General features: G+C 43.2%; 1 protein-coding gene across 2 annotated transcripts in view; it reads right to left on the reverse strand.

Annotated features, from left to right (window-relative positions):
• The window catches only part of SYNE2 (spectrin repeat containing nuclear envelope protein 2), a 294,996-nt gene that overhangs the window by 123,668 nt on the left and 154,891 nt on the right, over nt 1-16,437 (reverse strand). For both annotated transcript variants that reach the window (XM_078383714.1, XM_078383713.1), the window contains exons 54-61: nt 16,213-16,353; nt 14,094-14,276; nt 12,628-12,765; nt 8,526-8,711; nt 6,157-6,282; nt 4,365-4,547; nt 2,673-2,804; nt 1,446-1,628 (exon numbers count right to left, since the gene is read on the reverse strand). In XM_078383714.1, the coding sequence (XP_078239840.1) occupies nt 1,446-1,628; nt 2,673-2,804; nt 4,365-4,547; nt 6,157-6,282; nt 8,526-8,711; nt 12,628-12,765; nt 14,094-14,276; nt 16,213-16,353 (1,272 nt within the window). The remainder of the gene's footprint in view (nt 1-1,445; nt 1,629-2,672; nt 2,805-4,364; nt 4,548-6,156; nt 6,283-8,525; nt 8,712-12,627; nt 12,766-14,093; nt 14,277-16,212; nt 16,354-16,437) is intronic.

Raw genomic sequence — 16,437 nt, forward strand, 5'->3', positions numbered from 1 at the left:
CAATTTTTGTCCAGTCGTGTCCGACTCTAGGGGGCGGTGCTCATCCCGCTCTTCAAGCCATAGAGCCAGCGTTTGTCCGAAGACAATCTTTCCGTGGTCACAAGGCCAGTGTGATTTAGACACGGAACGCTGTTACCTTCCCACCGAAGTGGTCCCTATTTATCTACGGGAGCTCACTCCGTCGCGTGGATTCGATCTTACGACTGCTTGGTCTTCTGACCCTGCAGCACAGGCTTCTGCGGTTTAGCCCACAGCGCCACCACGTCCCACATTTTTTAAGGTAAATGTAAATGGTAAAGGTTCCCCTTGACATTTAGTCCAGTCATGTCCGACTCTAGGGGGTGGTGTTCATCCCCGTTTCCAAGCCATAGAGCCAGCGTTTGTCCGTAGACAGTTTCCATTGTCACGTGGCCAACACGACTATACACGGAATGCCGTTACCTTCCCACCGAGGTCGTGCATATTTATCTACCCCCATTTTGCATTTTGCATGCTTTCGAACTGCCAGGTTGGCAGGAGCTGGGACAAGCGATGGGAGCTCACTCCGTCGCGTAGATTCAATCTTACGACTGCTGGTCTTCTGACCCTGCAGCACAGAGGCTTCTGCGGTTTAACCCGCAACGCCACCATGTCCCTATATTATTTTTTAGTTACATTCAAATCCCAGCAAAAGTGTTAAAGAAATGTGCTGCGAAAAGCCAGGGGGCCCTTCACAGAGCAAGTTTTCCCATTAGAATGCCACTCCCCAAAGTCCAGAGAAATACCATAGACTCTTAGTTGTGCTAACTAAGATTACTGGATATTACCGTTCAAATATACATACAAGGCCATATCATAAATCTAGTTTTTATAGGGAACTACAGATCCTTTTCCCTTTGGTAAAAATGCAGTGTAGACTAATGTAAAGGTAGAGGTAAAGGTTCCCCTTGACAATTTTGTCCAGTCGTGTTTGACTCTAGAGGGCAGTGCTCATCCCCGTTTCCAAGCCATAGAGCCAGCGTTTCGTCCAAAGACAATCTTCCGTGGTCACATGGCCAGTGCGACTTAGACACGGAACGCTGTTACCTTCCCACCGAAGTGGTCCCTATTTATCTACTCGCATTTGCATGCTTTCAAACCGCTAGGTTGGCGGGAGCTGGGACAAGTGACGGGAGCTCACTCTGTCACGTGGATTCGATCTGACGACTGCTTGGTCTTCTGATCCTGCAGCACAGTAGACTGATGTAGGACCTCTAAAAAGGGGCATGCAACTAACACTATTTATGAGCAAAACCCCAACAAATATAAAAATGTTATCTTTAAACATTAGGTGTTGAGAACCTTTTTTTTTTTTTTGCATTGATCACTAACCCTAACCATGTAAAATTAATGCATTGATTTTATTGTGTTATTTCTAAGCTTTGAAACATGAACCAAACAAAATCTCACGATCTGTTCATGCCTACCTGCCACTCGAAATTCCCTCCACTTTCTTCAGATTCCTCTGATTCCAAAATTTCATCCTCCAGCTCAGGCTGTTCTTCCCGCTGATGAAGCTCCATCAATGACTTCTTCATGGTCGTTAGGATGTCTTCTTTCTTCTGGCAGAGCAGGGCTATTTGTCGTTTTATCTCATCCATCTCTTCCCCCTACGGAACAATAACGTAGCATTTTTCATAAGGAGGGCAGGATCTATTCTCCATCATTCCAGAGTGCAGGGCGCATAATAATGGGCTCAAGTTAAGGGAAGCCAGATTTAGGCTGAAGATCAGGAAAAACTTCTTAACTGTTAGAGCAGTATGACAATGGAACCAACTATGTACCTTGGGAGGTGGTGAGTGCTTCAATGCTAGAGGCACTCAAGAGAAAATTGGACAACCATCTGTCAGATCTGCTCTGATTTGGATTCCTTCATTGAGCAGGGGGTTGGACTCAATGGTCTCATAGGTCCCTTCCAACTCAATTATTTTATGATTCTATGGTTAGGCTTTTTAGAGTCTCAGTTCTCCTAATATTCCTATTCCCAATTTTCCTATATTGAAATAATATCTAATCCTATATATTTAAATTAAATACAGTGGTGCCTCGAATAGCGAGCAGCTCTATTAACGAAAAAAACGAATAGCGATGTGGTTTTCGGGGCATTTTTTCGCTTTGAATAGTGATTTTTCCTATGGGCGATTATCGAATAGCGATTTTCCCCCCACTGAGATGCATTGAATAGGTTTCAATGCATTTCAATTGAAGAACCGTGGTTCGTGTTCGCTATTTTTAAAGGGTTTAAAGTTAATTTTCCTGTTTGAAATGTTTGAGATCGTAAAGTGCACTGAATAAACCCTGTGTTAACCCAATTTGACCTTGTTCTGACTCTTTGTTAATTTGTTGTTGATTTCCCCCCCCCCCATTGAGATGCATTGAATAGGTTTCAATGCATTTCAATTGGGGAACCACGTTTTGAATAGCGAGGTTTCCTATGGAGATTTTCCATTAACGACGGCAATTCGTTCCAATTGGAACGGATTAGCCGGCTTTCAATGCATTTCAATGGGAAACTGCGTTTTGAATAGCGAAGAAATCCAATAGCGATGTTTTTTGCGGAACCCATTAACATCGCTATTCGAGGCACCACTGTATATAGGTGTACACCTTGTACAGATGGGGCAGCACTCAGAATGAAGAGCCGTACATCTCACCTCTGTGTGAGAGGCATCCTGAACAGGCCACGGGGTTTCTAGATGCCATTCATCCAAATCACTCTTTGGGATCTGCAGCTGCTTCAACAAGTCTATTTCTTCTTCATTTTTCTCCACTTCTTTTACAAATGGCTGTAAAACAATAATTACTATTAGCTCTTTCAAAATGGATACTCAACATCACAACCTAATAAGCCATCAAATATCTAGAGAACAGTGGTTCCCAATTTTGCGGTCCCCAGGTGTTTTTGTACTACAATTCACAGAAATCCTGGCCTGCCTAGTTCTTGGGAGTTTCAGTCCAAGAACATCTGGATACCCAAAGATGGAAAACAATGACCTACACCATTCTGTCTACACCTGTGTACAGGTGGGAGCCAGTTGAGCATATTCCCAAAACTTGTGATGAACAAGTTCTTGTTTCCACTGGATGAACACGTGAAACATCCCAGTCAGTCACTAAATGGTCACAGTGATGCTCAGTTCAACCAAATGTCCGTAATGTGGAACAATGGTTTATATCTGTATAGTACCTCTATAATACAAACACCTCCTAGGCATGTTTGTGCTTCTGAATGAATGATGTTCAAATAAGACATCCGAATAGTACGTTGTATGCAATGCTCAACAATGATTTGGGTATTCGCTGATACAGCTCTCTTCCATAATTGCTTTTGCAGATGGGGGAAAAAAGCAAAGCGTGCTGCTTTATATACTGCCCCATAGTGCTTCAAGCACTCTCTGGGCGGTTTACAAGTTAATTATGCAGGCTCTACATTCCCCCCCCCCCCCCCGCGAGCTGGGTACTCATTTTACTGACCTCGGAAGGATAGAAGGCTGAATCAACCTTGAGCCGGCTACCAGGGATTTGAACCCCAGGTCGTGAGCACAGTTTTGGCTGCAGTACAGCGGTTTAACCACTGCGCCACGAGGCTTTGAATTAAAAAAAAATAATGGAAAGAATGACAACACCCACCCACCATTAGAAGGTCTTTCCTCATGAATAAATCAGTTTCCAAAACCTTGTCTAAATAAAAAAAAAAAAACTTTTGCCTGCTGGCAGAAGGTTGGTCAGGGGCATTTACAAAGGATTTTGCCAATCTGGACTACATCCACAGGGGGTAAGCAGGATGGCAAGGTATCTAGAAAGCATGTCTTCTGAGGAAGGGTTAGATATGAGTTAGGTCTCTATAGTGCAGGCCAAAGAAGTAAGGCCTTGTAACATCTGAAAGGTTCTCATGGAAAAAGCTATTATATTTGGGGGATACAATATCAGAAAAATCCAAGAATCAATAGAAGACTCACTGGAAAGACAAGAATGTTGAGAAAAGTGAAGGCAGCAGGAAAAGTGGAAGGCTGGCCATGAAATGCATTCATTCCATAAAGTAAATCCTGACCTAGACGACAGGGCAGTTAATGACAGTACTTTTTGGAGATCACTAATTCATAGGGTCACCATAAATCAGGAGCAATTTCAAAATACATAACAAGAACATCGTGCAGAGGTTGGAGCAGATCTGTTCTCTGTTGCTCCAGAAGTGCCTAAGCCTAGAATGAAGGGGCAGAAATGACAGGGAACCTGATTTCAGCTACATTCAGAGAAGCTTCCTAAATGACTGTGGCAATAAGAGGACGTTTTCTGAGGCAAGTCACAAGTTATTCTCATGCCTAGACTGGATTCCCTTTTTTTACCTCAAGAAGTGCATTTTGTTCCTTGGTAATTTTTTCTAATCGTCTCAACTCTTTCAAAAGTTGTTCTGTCCTTCTGAACACAGAGAGTGGCTGCGTTCTCATGCCTGGTAGCCTCAGACTTTCTTTATAGGAATTTATCTCAGCAAGTGTCTTCTGCATAGGGCTGATGTGGGCCAGTATAACCTAAAACATAAGACACAAGATTAACAACAACAACTTTTTTAAAAAAATCAGATAACATCTGAATAGGAAAACTGAGAGATTATCAGCATGTTTACTTTGGACTGCTCGGTGCACTTTTAGGAAGCCCAACACACTTCAGAGAAGGAATGAGGAAATGCGGATTTCCAGAAGATTTTTGCAACATAACTTTCATTTCCCTCACGACCATCTATGCTAGCTAAAGCTGCAGCCCAATCTGAACCACATGGTCCAGAATCCTAACAAAGCAAAGTGTGCTGCTTATATACCACCCCATAGCGCTTTAAAAACTCTCTGGGCAGTTTACAGTTATGCAGGCTACACATTGTTCGCCCCACCCCACCCCACCCCCACTGAGTTGGGTACTCATTTTACCAAACTCAGAAGTATGGAAGGGTGAGTCAGCTACCTGGAATTGAATCCTGGGTCATGAGCACAGTTTTGGATGCAGCTCAGCAGTTTAATCTCTGCGCCACAAGATTCAGTAACATACAAGAAGGTGAGAAGGTTCTGATGTTCCTCCAACAGTGGAGGCATCCAAAGGAAATTTGGACAACCACCTGGCAGATATCCTTTGATTTGTATTCCTGAGCAGGGGGTTGGACTTGATGGTCTTATAAGCCTCTTCCAACTTCATGATTCTATATTTCCACAGGGTACAGTGCCCTAGCAGCTTATAACCGCTGCATTTGAAAATCTTTTATCCCTATGTCAAGAACTATCAAGTTCTGATTATCAAGCATTACTGCTGTCTTTCAATTTCAGGACTTAGAAATTCCACAGATGACCCTCATGTGGAAGATCTGCAAAGCCACAAACAAACAAAAGCAGTGACAGCTGTCCTCAAATAAATCTGTACTCAGGTAGTATGGTCACAGGCCAACGCGAAGGCAAAAAAAAAATGTGCAGAAGCCCCCCCCCCCGGCTGCAATATGCAAGCTTTTGATGATATCCTGTCTTCCTCAGTCATCTCATGGAGTATTAGTGAAATAAGAACACTCACCTGTAGATGGTGCTACGGAAATAGAGCAACCCCCCCCATCCATCCCCCGATATTACATTTCTACAGTTCATTAAAAGGAAAGCAGTTGTCACAAATTCTAATTGAATCATACAGTGGAAAATAAAATAAACTCGCAAAGCTAAGGAGCCATATTTGAAAGGCCCTTACAAATTACTGGCAATTTCCTTCAGAGAAAATGTGGATACCTTCAGGTAAAATAGCTAAAACAGAAATCAAAATATTTTGATTTTAGACATCTGTTATGGGAGATCCTGTTCAAATGCTGCACAAATTAACCTTGACCTTCTGTGCATGACGTGGCCGCATCTGTCTATTGGCTGCCTGAGCAATTCTGAGAGTTAGTTATCCAAAAACACAAACTGGCACACTCTGTTAGCAGTTCCTCCACTAGAAGAGTCAGAAGTATTTGAGACAGAAAACGGAATATTTACAGTATGTGTGTTTTCTGTGACATCAAGTCAGAACTAGCTTATGGCCACCTGATCAGGGGTTTCAAAGTAAGTGAGATATTTAAAGAGTATTTTTTACCAGTTATATATTCACTCACTCACTCTCTTTATCTCTTACCTGACAATGTTTAAGATGCTCCTTAGGAGAAAGATCAAGTGTCTCTTCTGAAGGGGACAAGATAGTCTTGATTTTATCTATGTCCTTCTCCATTGTTTTCACTTCAGATTCAATAGCTTCTGCTTCCTATATATTTTTTAAAACATTCAACATTATTTGTGCATTTCCTGCCAAATGTCATTATTAATACAAAAGATAACCTGTGTTGTATCTGGAAGTTGAGTCATGGGAACTGGACTTCTTTCTTGTTAGGTGGAAATGTTTCGCTACTCATCCAAGCAGCTTCTTCGCTCTGAGGAGAGTTGGTAGGAGACCCCTGATAGACCCTCCATGTTGGTTTCACTTCTCCCTGGTCTGAACAGGCTCCTTAAAAGGACAAAGGACTGGAGTTGAGGGATAATCCCACTTCTGCAGTCCTTCTCCATCCATTGTCATGGGTCATTAATGGTTGTTAACAGTGGTCTTTTGGGTGGGTGTGGTCCTAATCTTTCTGGGGATGGATGAAAGGGTAGTATGTTAAATAAGAGGACAGATTTTATTTAAGGCCTCCACCCCTGTTGAGGGAGGGATTTTTTATATGCACATGTATGGCCTGCTTGACCCCCTCTCTCAAACCACCTATCTTCTGTGTCCAAAATGAGTCCCATCTTGGTCAGCAAAGGAGTGTCCCTTGACCACTGTTAATGACCCATGATAATGGGTGGAGAAGGAATGCAGAAGTGAAATTATCCCTCAACTCCAGTCCTTTGTCCTTCAAAGGAGCCTATTCAGACCAGGGGGGAGTGAAACCAACTTGGAGGATATATCAGGTATCTCCTGACAACTCTCCTCAGACTGAAGAAGCTAGGTGGGTGGGTAGTGAAATGTTTCAACCTAACAAGAAAATAGTCCAGTTGCCCTCACTCAACTTCCAGATAACCACCCCTGGATGACTGAGAATCTTCACAGATAACCTGTGTTGTGGTGTTAGCCATAGGCCCATAAAGCTCAACTTTTTTTTCCCCATTTGAAATAATTATGTCTGTGATGAAAACTAAATCAATTGAATAGTTGATTATATCAATGTTATTCATATATCTTTGTTCTTTTTTAAATGCACACTAAACCTGATACCGTCCTTCTTGTTCTCTTACAAAACAGCTTTCTCTAGATATTTTTGGAAGAGGAAAATGGGGATAAAAGTTCTTGTTTTGGTGTGCTGTCAAGTCGCCCCCAACTTACGGCAACCCTATGAATTAGTGAGCTCCAAAAATTTCTGTCCTCAACTGACCCACTCAGCTCTTGCAAACTCAAGCCTGTGGTTCCCTTGAGGGAGTCAATCCATCGCACATCTAGTCTTCCTCTTTTCCTGCTGCCTTCAACTTTTCCCAGCATTATTGTCTTTTCCAGAGAATCCTGCCTTCTCATGATGAGATCAAAGTAGTATAGCCTCAGCTTCAACATTTTTCCCTCCAGAGATTTGATCTAAGACCCAATTATTTGTCCCTCTGGCAGTCCAGGATATCCACAAAGCTCCACATTTCAAACGAATCAATTCCTACCAATAAGAACAGAGCCTGGAAATAATACATTAGATTTAACATATTAACTAAAATTGTTACTTCTGCAATAAAAAAGAGGAATGCATGAAATCTTTAAAAGTAACATTTGAAAGTTACATTAAAATGTTAACACGTTGCTTTCAAACACTATCCTTTAGATACATTGGTTGTCTTTCTATGAACACAAAAGTAACAATTTTAATATTAAGGCAGTAAGTCTTTCATGCTATATTTCAAGCCCTTGACAATGTCAACTTGGCCGCTGGCTCAGGCAGGTGGATAGATCGCTGGCTAGGCCAAGCCAGAGGAACCAATGATGCTTCGACAAATGGGGCCATCCTGAAACCTGGGGAAATAATCTAACAGTTCTGCATTTGGCTTCCCTTTGCAACTGAGCATTTTGGGGGGGGGGGGGGGAGATAAAAGGATGACAGAAGACAGATGTTTCTAATTCTAACTGCTCTTGGAACAGATATTATCACCCAAAAGCTGAGTTTGTGCACATTCTTTATTCACATCAGAGCATGAAGAGGTCTTATTCGCTTTTCTCTCTTTTTATCTTTATTGATATGCTATATATAAGCCTGAATGCAAATCCACTGCCCACACAGGCTGGCAGATTCTGGGAGCTGTAGTTTAAAAAGTAACTTTTCCAAGCGTTGCCTAAACATAACTGGGATAATTGCCAAAATTTTCCACATCCACTGCTGTTTTTGCTGCACCGAATCTTACACTGTAAACTCCTTGGGTTAGATACCTTTACATTTTGTAAATCATCATGCATCCATTTATAACTTACAAAATCAACCACATTTTCTTTAGACTTACATCTGCCAAGTGCTGTATGTGCGGAAGTATATCTATTATCTTCTGTTGTAAAGCTCTGACTTCCCCGCTCACTTTATTCAGCTCCTGCACCATATCCTCCGTTTCGATTAAAGAGGAGAACTCCTCCAAATCTGAGTACAAGGCACTGAGAACGCTTTGTTTTTGTTCTGAATCTTCAAATGCCATCTTGGGGAGGGGGGGGGGAGAAGATAAAATTAAAACCTGCATCTATTAAAATGCACAGAGGTCCATTTTAAAGCTTTGGAAAAATAGCCAGTTAATGTACACATCTTCCAGGATCAATCCCAAAATCAATACAATCCCAGAATCATGGAATTATAGAACTATAGAGTTGGAAAGGACCTTCTAGATTACTGAGCCCAGCCTCCTGTACTCAACGCATGCAGGAAAAGCATCACTACAGCATTTAAGAAGGATGTCAACAAACTGGGGCAAGTTCAGAGAAGGGCAACAAGAATGATCGGGGGACTGGAAACCAAGCCCTCTGAGAAAGAATTGGGTATGTTTAGCCTTCAGAAAAGAAGACCGAGAATAAACAGGATAGCACTTTTAAAATACTTTGAATTTCAAATACTTTGATTTTCGTACAGACGAAGGACAGGATCTGTTCCTCATCCTCCAGAGTGCAGGGTATGTAATAACAAATTCAAGCTACAGGAAGCCAGTTTTAAGCTGGATATCAGGAAAAATGTCTTAACTGTTAGAGCAGTACGACAATGGAACCAATTACCTCAGAAGGTGAGTGCTCCAACACTGGAGGCAGTCAAGGGAAAATTGGACAACCATTCTGTCAGGTCTGCTTTGATTTATATTCCTGCGTTGAGCAGGGGGTTGGACTTGACAGCCTTACAGGTCCCTTCCAATTCCATTATTCTGTGATTCTATCCCTGACAGCTGGCCACTTAACCTTGGTTTAAAAAAATTGCCGAAGAATGAAGGAGAGCCCAAAACTTTCCAATCCATTCCAACATCGCTTATTGTCAAGAAGCTCCTGCCTAATGTTCAAATGCAATGATTCAGAAGAGGTTTAAAACAAAACAGATTTCTAGTTTTGAAAAAAAAAAAAACAGAAGAGAATAGATAAAATAGATTAAAAGGATACCATAGAGGATGTCATTTTAAGCTCCTGTAGGACTGCGGAGTCTTTATACAGATTGAGGGGTTCTTAGTGTTTGTGTTCTCGAAGAGGAACCTTCTGCACCACATTATCTTGTAAGCTACTGCCATGAATCTTGCATATTTCAAGCAAATGTGGGTCTGTTGCTTTGATGCATGGGTTTCCTATCAGGGCCAGCCCTACCATTAGCAGCCCTGCACAAGCAGAATCCCCTTCACGGATTGCTGCCTTGTCATGGCAAAGGGACAAGAAGAAGCTATGGGCGATTCTGTGCAGGGACACCCAAGACGGACAGGTCATAGTGGAGAGTTCGGACTAAACACGATCCACCTGGACCAGGTAGGTGGGGCTCGTCAGCCTTGGAAGGCAGCCCATCTAGGATAAGGAAAACTCTGACTTCAAACCTCCACTGCCTTGTGGCTTCATCCACTGATGGAAAAGGCTTCAGGAGTCAACCTCGAGGCAAAATCCGGAGCCGGAGGCAGTTCATGTCGTTCTGTCAACTCCTGCGACATTGCTGGAACCAGTTGTATTGGCTCTTGCCTTTCCATTGGACTATTCCAGCGACGTGGACAGGGGGGATTTACTGCTTGGGTAACAGCCTACCCCCCATATTATTCTACCCAAGCTTCATGCTCTGGAGAGGACATTCATACAGAGCGCGTTACCATGGTCTTTTGAGATTGAAGGATGCCTAGGTCAAGCAGCACATGTCGGCTTTCAAGACCAGCATTAGTTGCCTATGATTATAGGGGTTGATGAGGATAGCGAGAGGCACTCTTTGTCTTTGGTTTGTACTTTGTTTTGGTTTTTTGGGGGGCTTGTAAAATAATTAAATTGGTCTGGGAACCTTGATTTACCTGGGGGAAGGCTTTGCTGCTCTGCCATGGGAAAAAATGTATTTTACAATGACAACCACAACAAATCTCAGAACTGCAAAGCTGGAAGGGACCCTATGGAGCATCAACCCTGGCTCCTGTTGAGGAGGCACCGTGGGGAATTGAACCCCCAACCCCTGGCTCCGCAGCCAGAGGCCTAAATCATTGATCTTAAACTCTGCTTTAAAAATGCAACAGACCACCGATACGCCAGAGGTATCTGGGAAGCCCACAGGCAGGACATAACGGCAAATGCATCTCTCCCCTTGCATCTCCTAGCAATCAATATGCAGAGTACCAGGGCTCCAATGTTGGAAATGACCCATAGCCATTATGGCCACCGTGTAACCTCCCATGAATTCTTCCCTTTCTCTTTGAAACCCTCCCGTGTGGCAGCTATTCCTTCAGTTTATAGCAACGACTTCCACATCTTAACTATGTGCTCTGCACTGTGTACTTCCTCATATCCATCCTGATTCTCCCTGATGTGTTTTTATCATGGGCCTGTTTTGTTTGCTTAGGCCAGGAAGTGGGAGCAAATGTAAGGAAAGAGCCCCCCCCCCGCCTCTGGTTTCCAGTCTAAATTGGAAAGCCTACATGCAGATTGCATACAGAGGCAAACCTTAATGTGGATTAACACAGCACAAGGCATACAGACAGGAGATCTTCAACAAAGAAGGTATTTAGGCTGTGTTTTTATATCACCTTCCTTTGGAGGATGTCTCAAGCTTATATCTATGTAGACACAAGGGAGCAAGTAAAAACATTGTGCTAATTCAATAGGTGGATGGAGAAGACACATTCCTAACTGTGAGGATGTACCTGTGTACATGGCGATGTACTCCCTTAGGCCAACAATCAGTTTTCGGGATGGGATTTTCAGAATACAAGGACACACACACCCCAGTCCCATAATTTGGCAGGATCCCTCCCCACCCCACCCCCGAATGAATTATGAGACCAGGAGCTCTCAAACCAACAGGATGTAGAGAAGTCACCCCACCTCCATGCGTTTTCCACACTGCTTCTTTGACCCATGAGAAAAGCAACCTGCTGCACTGTGGGAGTCGTGAGGATATCCATACAGTGTGTGGTAGCAGCCCCCGTACTCGTTCCCCCACAAACCAGGGAATGCTTGTCACTCCCACTGTGCAGCAGGGTTGTTGTTGTTTAGTTGTTTAGTTGTGTCTGACTCTTCGTGACCCCATGGACCAGAGCACGTCAGGCCCTCCTGTCTTCCACTGCCTTCTGGAGTTGGGTCAAATTCATATTGGTAGCTTCGATGACACTGTCTGGCCATCTCGTCCTCTGTCGTCCCCTTCTCCTCCTGCCTTCACACTTTCCTAACATCAAGGTCTTTTCCAAGGAGTCTTCTCTTCTCATGAGATGGCCAAAGTATTGGAGCCTCAGCTTCAGGATCTGTCCATCCAGTGAGCACTCAGGGTTGATTTCCTTCAGAACGGATAGGTTTGTTCTCCTTGCAGTCCAGGGGACTCTCAAAAGTCTCCTCCAGCACCACAATTCAAAAGCATCAATTCTTCGGTGGTCTGCTTTCTTTATGGTCCAGCTCTCACTTGCATACATCACAACAGGAAAAACCATACCTTTGACAATACGGACCTTTGCTGGTAAGGTGATGTCTCTGCTTTTTAAGATGCTGTCTAGGTTTGTCATCGCTTTCCTCCCAAGAAGCAGGAGTCTTTTAATTTCATGGCTGCTGTCACCATCTGCAGTGATCATGGAGCCCAAGAAAGTAAAATCTGTCACTGCCTCCATATCCTCCCCTTCTATTTGCCAGGAGGTGATGGGACCAGTGGGGGCAGCAGGTTAGTTTTTCCCAATGGTTGGAAGAAGCAATATAGAAACAGCATGGAAGGGAGGGGGCGCCACGACCTCATGCCCTTCTGAAGACTCCCGGTCCCATCATTTAACCTGGAGGGGAGCCTTCCTGCTGAATTACAGAAGTGGGATCCCCTGAATGCCAGACACCCAATCCCTAATCATTGCCCCACCCTATAGAATACAGTTGCATCACAGCTAGCATATACATCTGGACCTCGTCAAGCTACATAATGAGCCCACTTACTTGAAGTGCACTGGCGTGTTTATTCAAACATTTTGCAGAGTCACTCTTACACTCTTCAGCGAGCAGACGGTTGTTGTTTTCAAGCCACGCTCGAGTGCTCTTCAAGAGTTCAGCGCATTCTTCCATCTTGCCAGCCGCCTTTAACATAGCACAAAAATTACAAATTCTCCTTCACATCTGCGTAAGGCACAAGGTTCTAATGTTGCCAGGAGCTGCTACAAAAACATACTCAGGAATAAGCAGTGCGAGTCGCTTGTGACATCTGCGCTAAATATAACTCTCTGACAACAGTTTCCATTCCTGGCCTAACCCTGGTCAGGAGCTTTGGGGGTAAAAATTGGACCTAGGAGAATCATGGGGAAGTGAGCATCAGCAGGATTTATTGGGGGATGCAGACAATATGGCAAGATCGAAGCAAGGGATAAATAGCCACCGAAGACACAGGCATTTCTCTGGCCGTTTTTAGAGACATTTGTCAAAATCCTGTCGAGTAGTTACAGCTGCAGAAGGCAAACAGTGTAACGCAGAGCAGCTTCTCACTGGCAATTAACCATCTCTGCTTGGATTTTCCGGCACTTGCAACCCAGCAGACTGGAGCACATTGGAAAACCCAGATAGGGACTCATCGCTAGCAACAAAAGCTGCAATGAGTTACATCATCTGATTCTGCAGACGGAAATGTACAATAGGATTTGGACCACTGTGATTCATAGTTCTACTAAATGAATCTTCCAGAATAGAGATGGGCACGGACTACTGGTTAAGGGGTTTGTGCCAATTCATTTTTTATGAAATGAGTGTTTGGCAGTTCCCAGTCCCACCTCCACCTCCTCAGAAGTGGTGCCCGGCTTCCCTGCCTTGCCTTCTCCAGGTGCTGCCTCTGAGTGGGGTCCCGCTGGGGGATGCAGGGCTGGGAACCACTGAATTTGGCTCAGAAACAAACTGGCATGAACCACTGAACAGGCAGTTCATGCCCATCTCTATTCCAGAACCATGAGAGCTACCAGCTTGGTTTTTAACATGTAGAATCCAAGTCAAGATGCCTTCTAGCATTCAATTTGCATATAAGGACAAAATTGTAGAAGGCAAACCTCCAGGTCACAGTCCAAAACCGTTTGGCAAAGCTGAATAAAATGGAATACCATGTATTTGGTGACTCTAGTTCACCTTTGAATGTTCCTCTTCTGCATATAGGGTTACTGAGCTGCAGTATCTGATTATCAGATTTGATGAAACCCTGAAAATTAAACTGACAAATGGCTCAGAAATAAGAGGAGAGAAATAAGCCCAAACTATGGAAGAAAAGATAGGATTGTTTATCATTCTGATTTGCAATTTGTTGCTTAAGCAACAAATGATAATTAACACAAACCATGATGTGACATGCAAATATACCCACGTTCTTTAAAATGCCTAACAGTTAAGGGTCTGGCCAACTCATTTTGCACGCTCCGTTCATCTCTTACCATGTTTAAACTTGTAGTTCTGCGTTCAGCAAGCTGTGAGACATGCTGATATTGCTGCAGTGGGATCATCAAGTGATCCAGCAGTTCTTGAGCCTGGTCAGGATCCTGCTCTGCTTTGTCTTGAACGTCGGAATCCAGTTCATTCATTTTATAATGCCAGAGATCGAGCAAATCCCAGATTCTCTGCAAGTAACAAACAGAGCACATCACTCAATGAATGACGATTGTGTTCGGTTTAGAGACACCGTCAACAGCAATTAAGAATTCAATGTAAGAGTCAGCAACAGAGGATAACATGCAGATGGCATAGTGTTGACAAAAACTGAAAGACCGGAGAACGACTGGCAATATACTTTTCTTAGAACTAACAAAAGACAGAAAGAATCAACGTGTTGATGTAATCCTGGAGAAAGTTACATGAAAAAAATGGGTAGAAAGTTTGATACCAGCTCATATATCACTGGAAACATGCAGAACTTAAGAAGTGTCCACCCCAGACACCTTGTCTTCATACGAATGGCTGGCTGCTATGGATCAGTTGCAGAAAAACTAGAACTTCAGAAGTGTAGTCACTCATTGTGACCGGAGTTGCCACCCCACAAGAGTCCAAGTATCAACTAAGATGCAGTTGTTTTGCAAAGTTAATTTGGTCTCTGAATAGCACATTCGAGACCAAATCTTTCTCAAATATTTTACCCTGCAATAGGGACAGGCTGCAAGAATATTACACTTATGGGAGACTCCATTTCTCTCCCAGTTTGTGTGAGAACTGCAACTAAGCTCAGAAAGAACAGGGAATCAAGGGTGGTGTGTATAATCCCTGCTGGTCAGGAAGTCCAGGGCCTTCCTTTCTTCAAGTCTTGGCTCCGCTACACTATTGACTAGTTCAGGGAACTAATCAGACCAAGTTCAGCAGAGCAGTCCTGACACACTAAGCGCCTTAGAACAGGGGATAGTATTTGAGTCTTTCCTTACTGGTTCCTGTTCTGAATCTGACCTGCCCACTTTGATGCAGACACCCTCTCCTATGGGAGTACTTTTATTTATTTATTTATTTATTTATTTATTTATTTATTTATTTATTTATTTATTTATTTATTTATTTATTTATTTATTTATTTATTTATTTATTTATTTATTTATTTAATATCCCGCCTATCTGGTCGGGTAAGACCACTTTAGGCCTTTTAACAGCCTTCCATTCTAGACACAGTTCTGGGCTTCACCGATGTATTTGCCATTGAAGCAGGTCAGCGCTAAAAATCAGTGTTGGCTCCATATAAGTAAAGGTTCCCCTTGACATTTAGTCCAGTCATGTCCGACTCTAGGACATGGTACTCATCCCCATCTCCAAGCTGGAGAGCCAGCGTTTGTCCGTATATAGTTTCGGTGGTCACGTGGCCAGTGCGACTAGACTTGGAACGTCGTGACCTTCCCACCGAAGTGGTACCTATTTATCTACTTGCATTTGCATGCTTCTGAACTGCTAGACTGGCAGGAGCTGGGATAAGCAACAGGAGCTCCCTCCCTCGCGTGGATTCGATCTTACGACTGCTGGTCTTCTGACCTTGCAGCACAGAGGCTTCTGCAGTTTAACCCGCAGCGCCACCACGTCTGGTTCTATATAAAGTGTAATGATTACGAACCTAACTTTAAGTGAATGGCCCTGAACTCATCACATAAAGACTAAAGATGTAACTACTATGCCCAAATGTTTTCTTTGGGGGGAAAAACCCCCTACTCAACCACTATATTTTTTGCTTTTGCGTGGCACTGAACGGACCAGTACTTCTCTTCATCAGCAGCAACATTAGCTCCAATATCCATCTATCTATCTGTCTGTCTTTCTGTCTGTCTGCCACAATACCAGGTTCTCTGTAACAACCACATCGGTGAATTTTTTTAAAAAAATCAAAATTAAAATAAATAAATACTGTAAGCCTAAAGGCCAAAAATGCATGATAACTGTTGTAATGAAGCCCAGTTTGAGGGGGGGGACTTTTGAAAGGTGTTCTTTCTCCCCTATGCAAATACAGCAAGTGAAGATTTATATCCTTAATCGAACTGAGCTTCCGCTTGTGAGACCTTGCTGCATGAGAAAAGAAAAGGATCCTGTTACCTTCTGAACTTCCTTAGCTTTCTCAACGTCCTTGCTCTTCTGTCGCAACATGTTTTCAATCGCCTGGAGACCTTTGTTGATCTCTTCTATTTTTTTATTTGTGATATAGTGTGGGGAATTTTTTAGGAGTTCACTGCTGACCTGCCATGGTTAAAAAACAAAACAAACCTGAAAAACCCTGAAATGGCAGAAGCCGAAAATAAAGGGGCAAAATAACCTCCTTTT

Source organism: Pogona vitticeps, chromosome 1 (genome assembly GCF_051106095.1).
Source record: "Pogona vitticeps strain Pit_001003342236 chromosome 1, PviZW2.1, whole genome shotgun sequence".
NCBI lineage: Eukaryota > Metazoa > Chordata > Lepidosauria > Squamata > Agamidae > Pogona > Pogona vitticeps.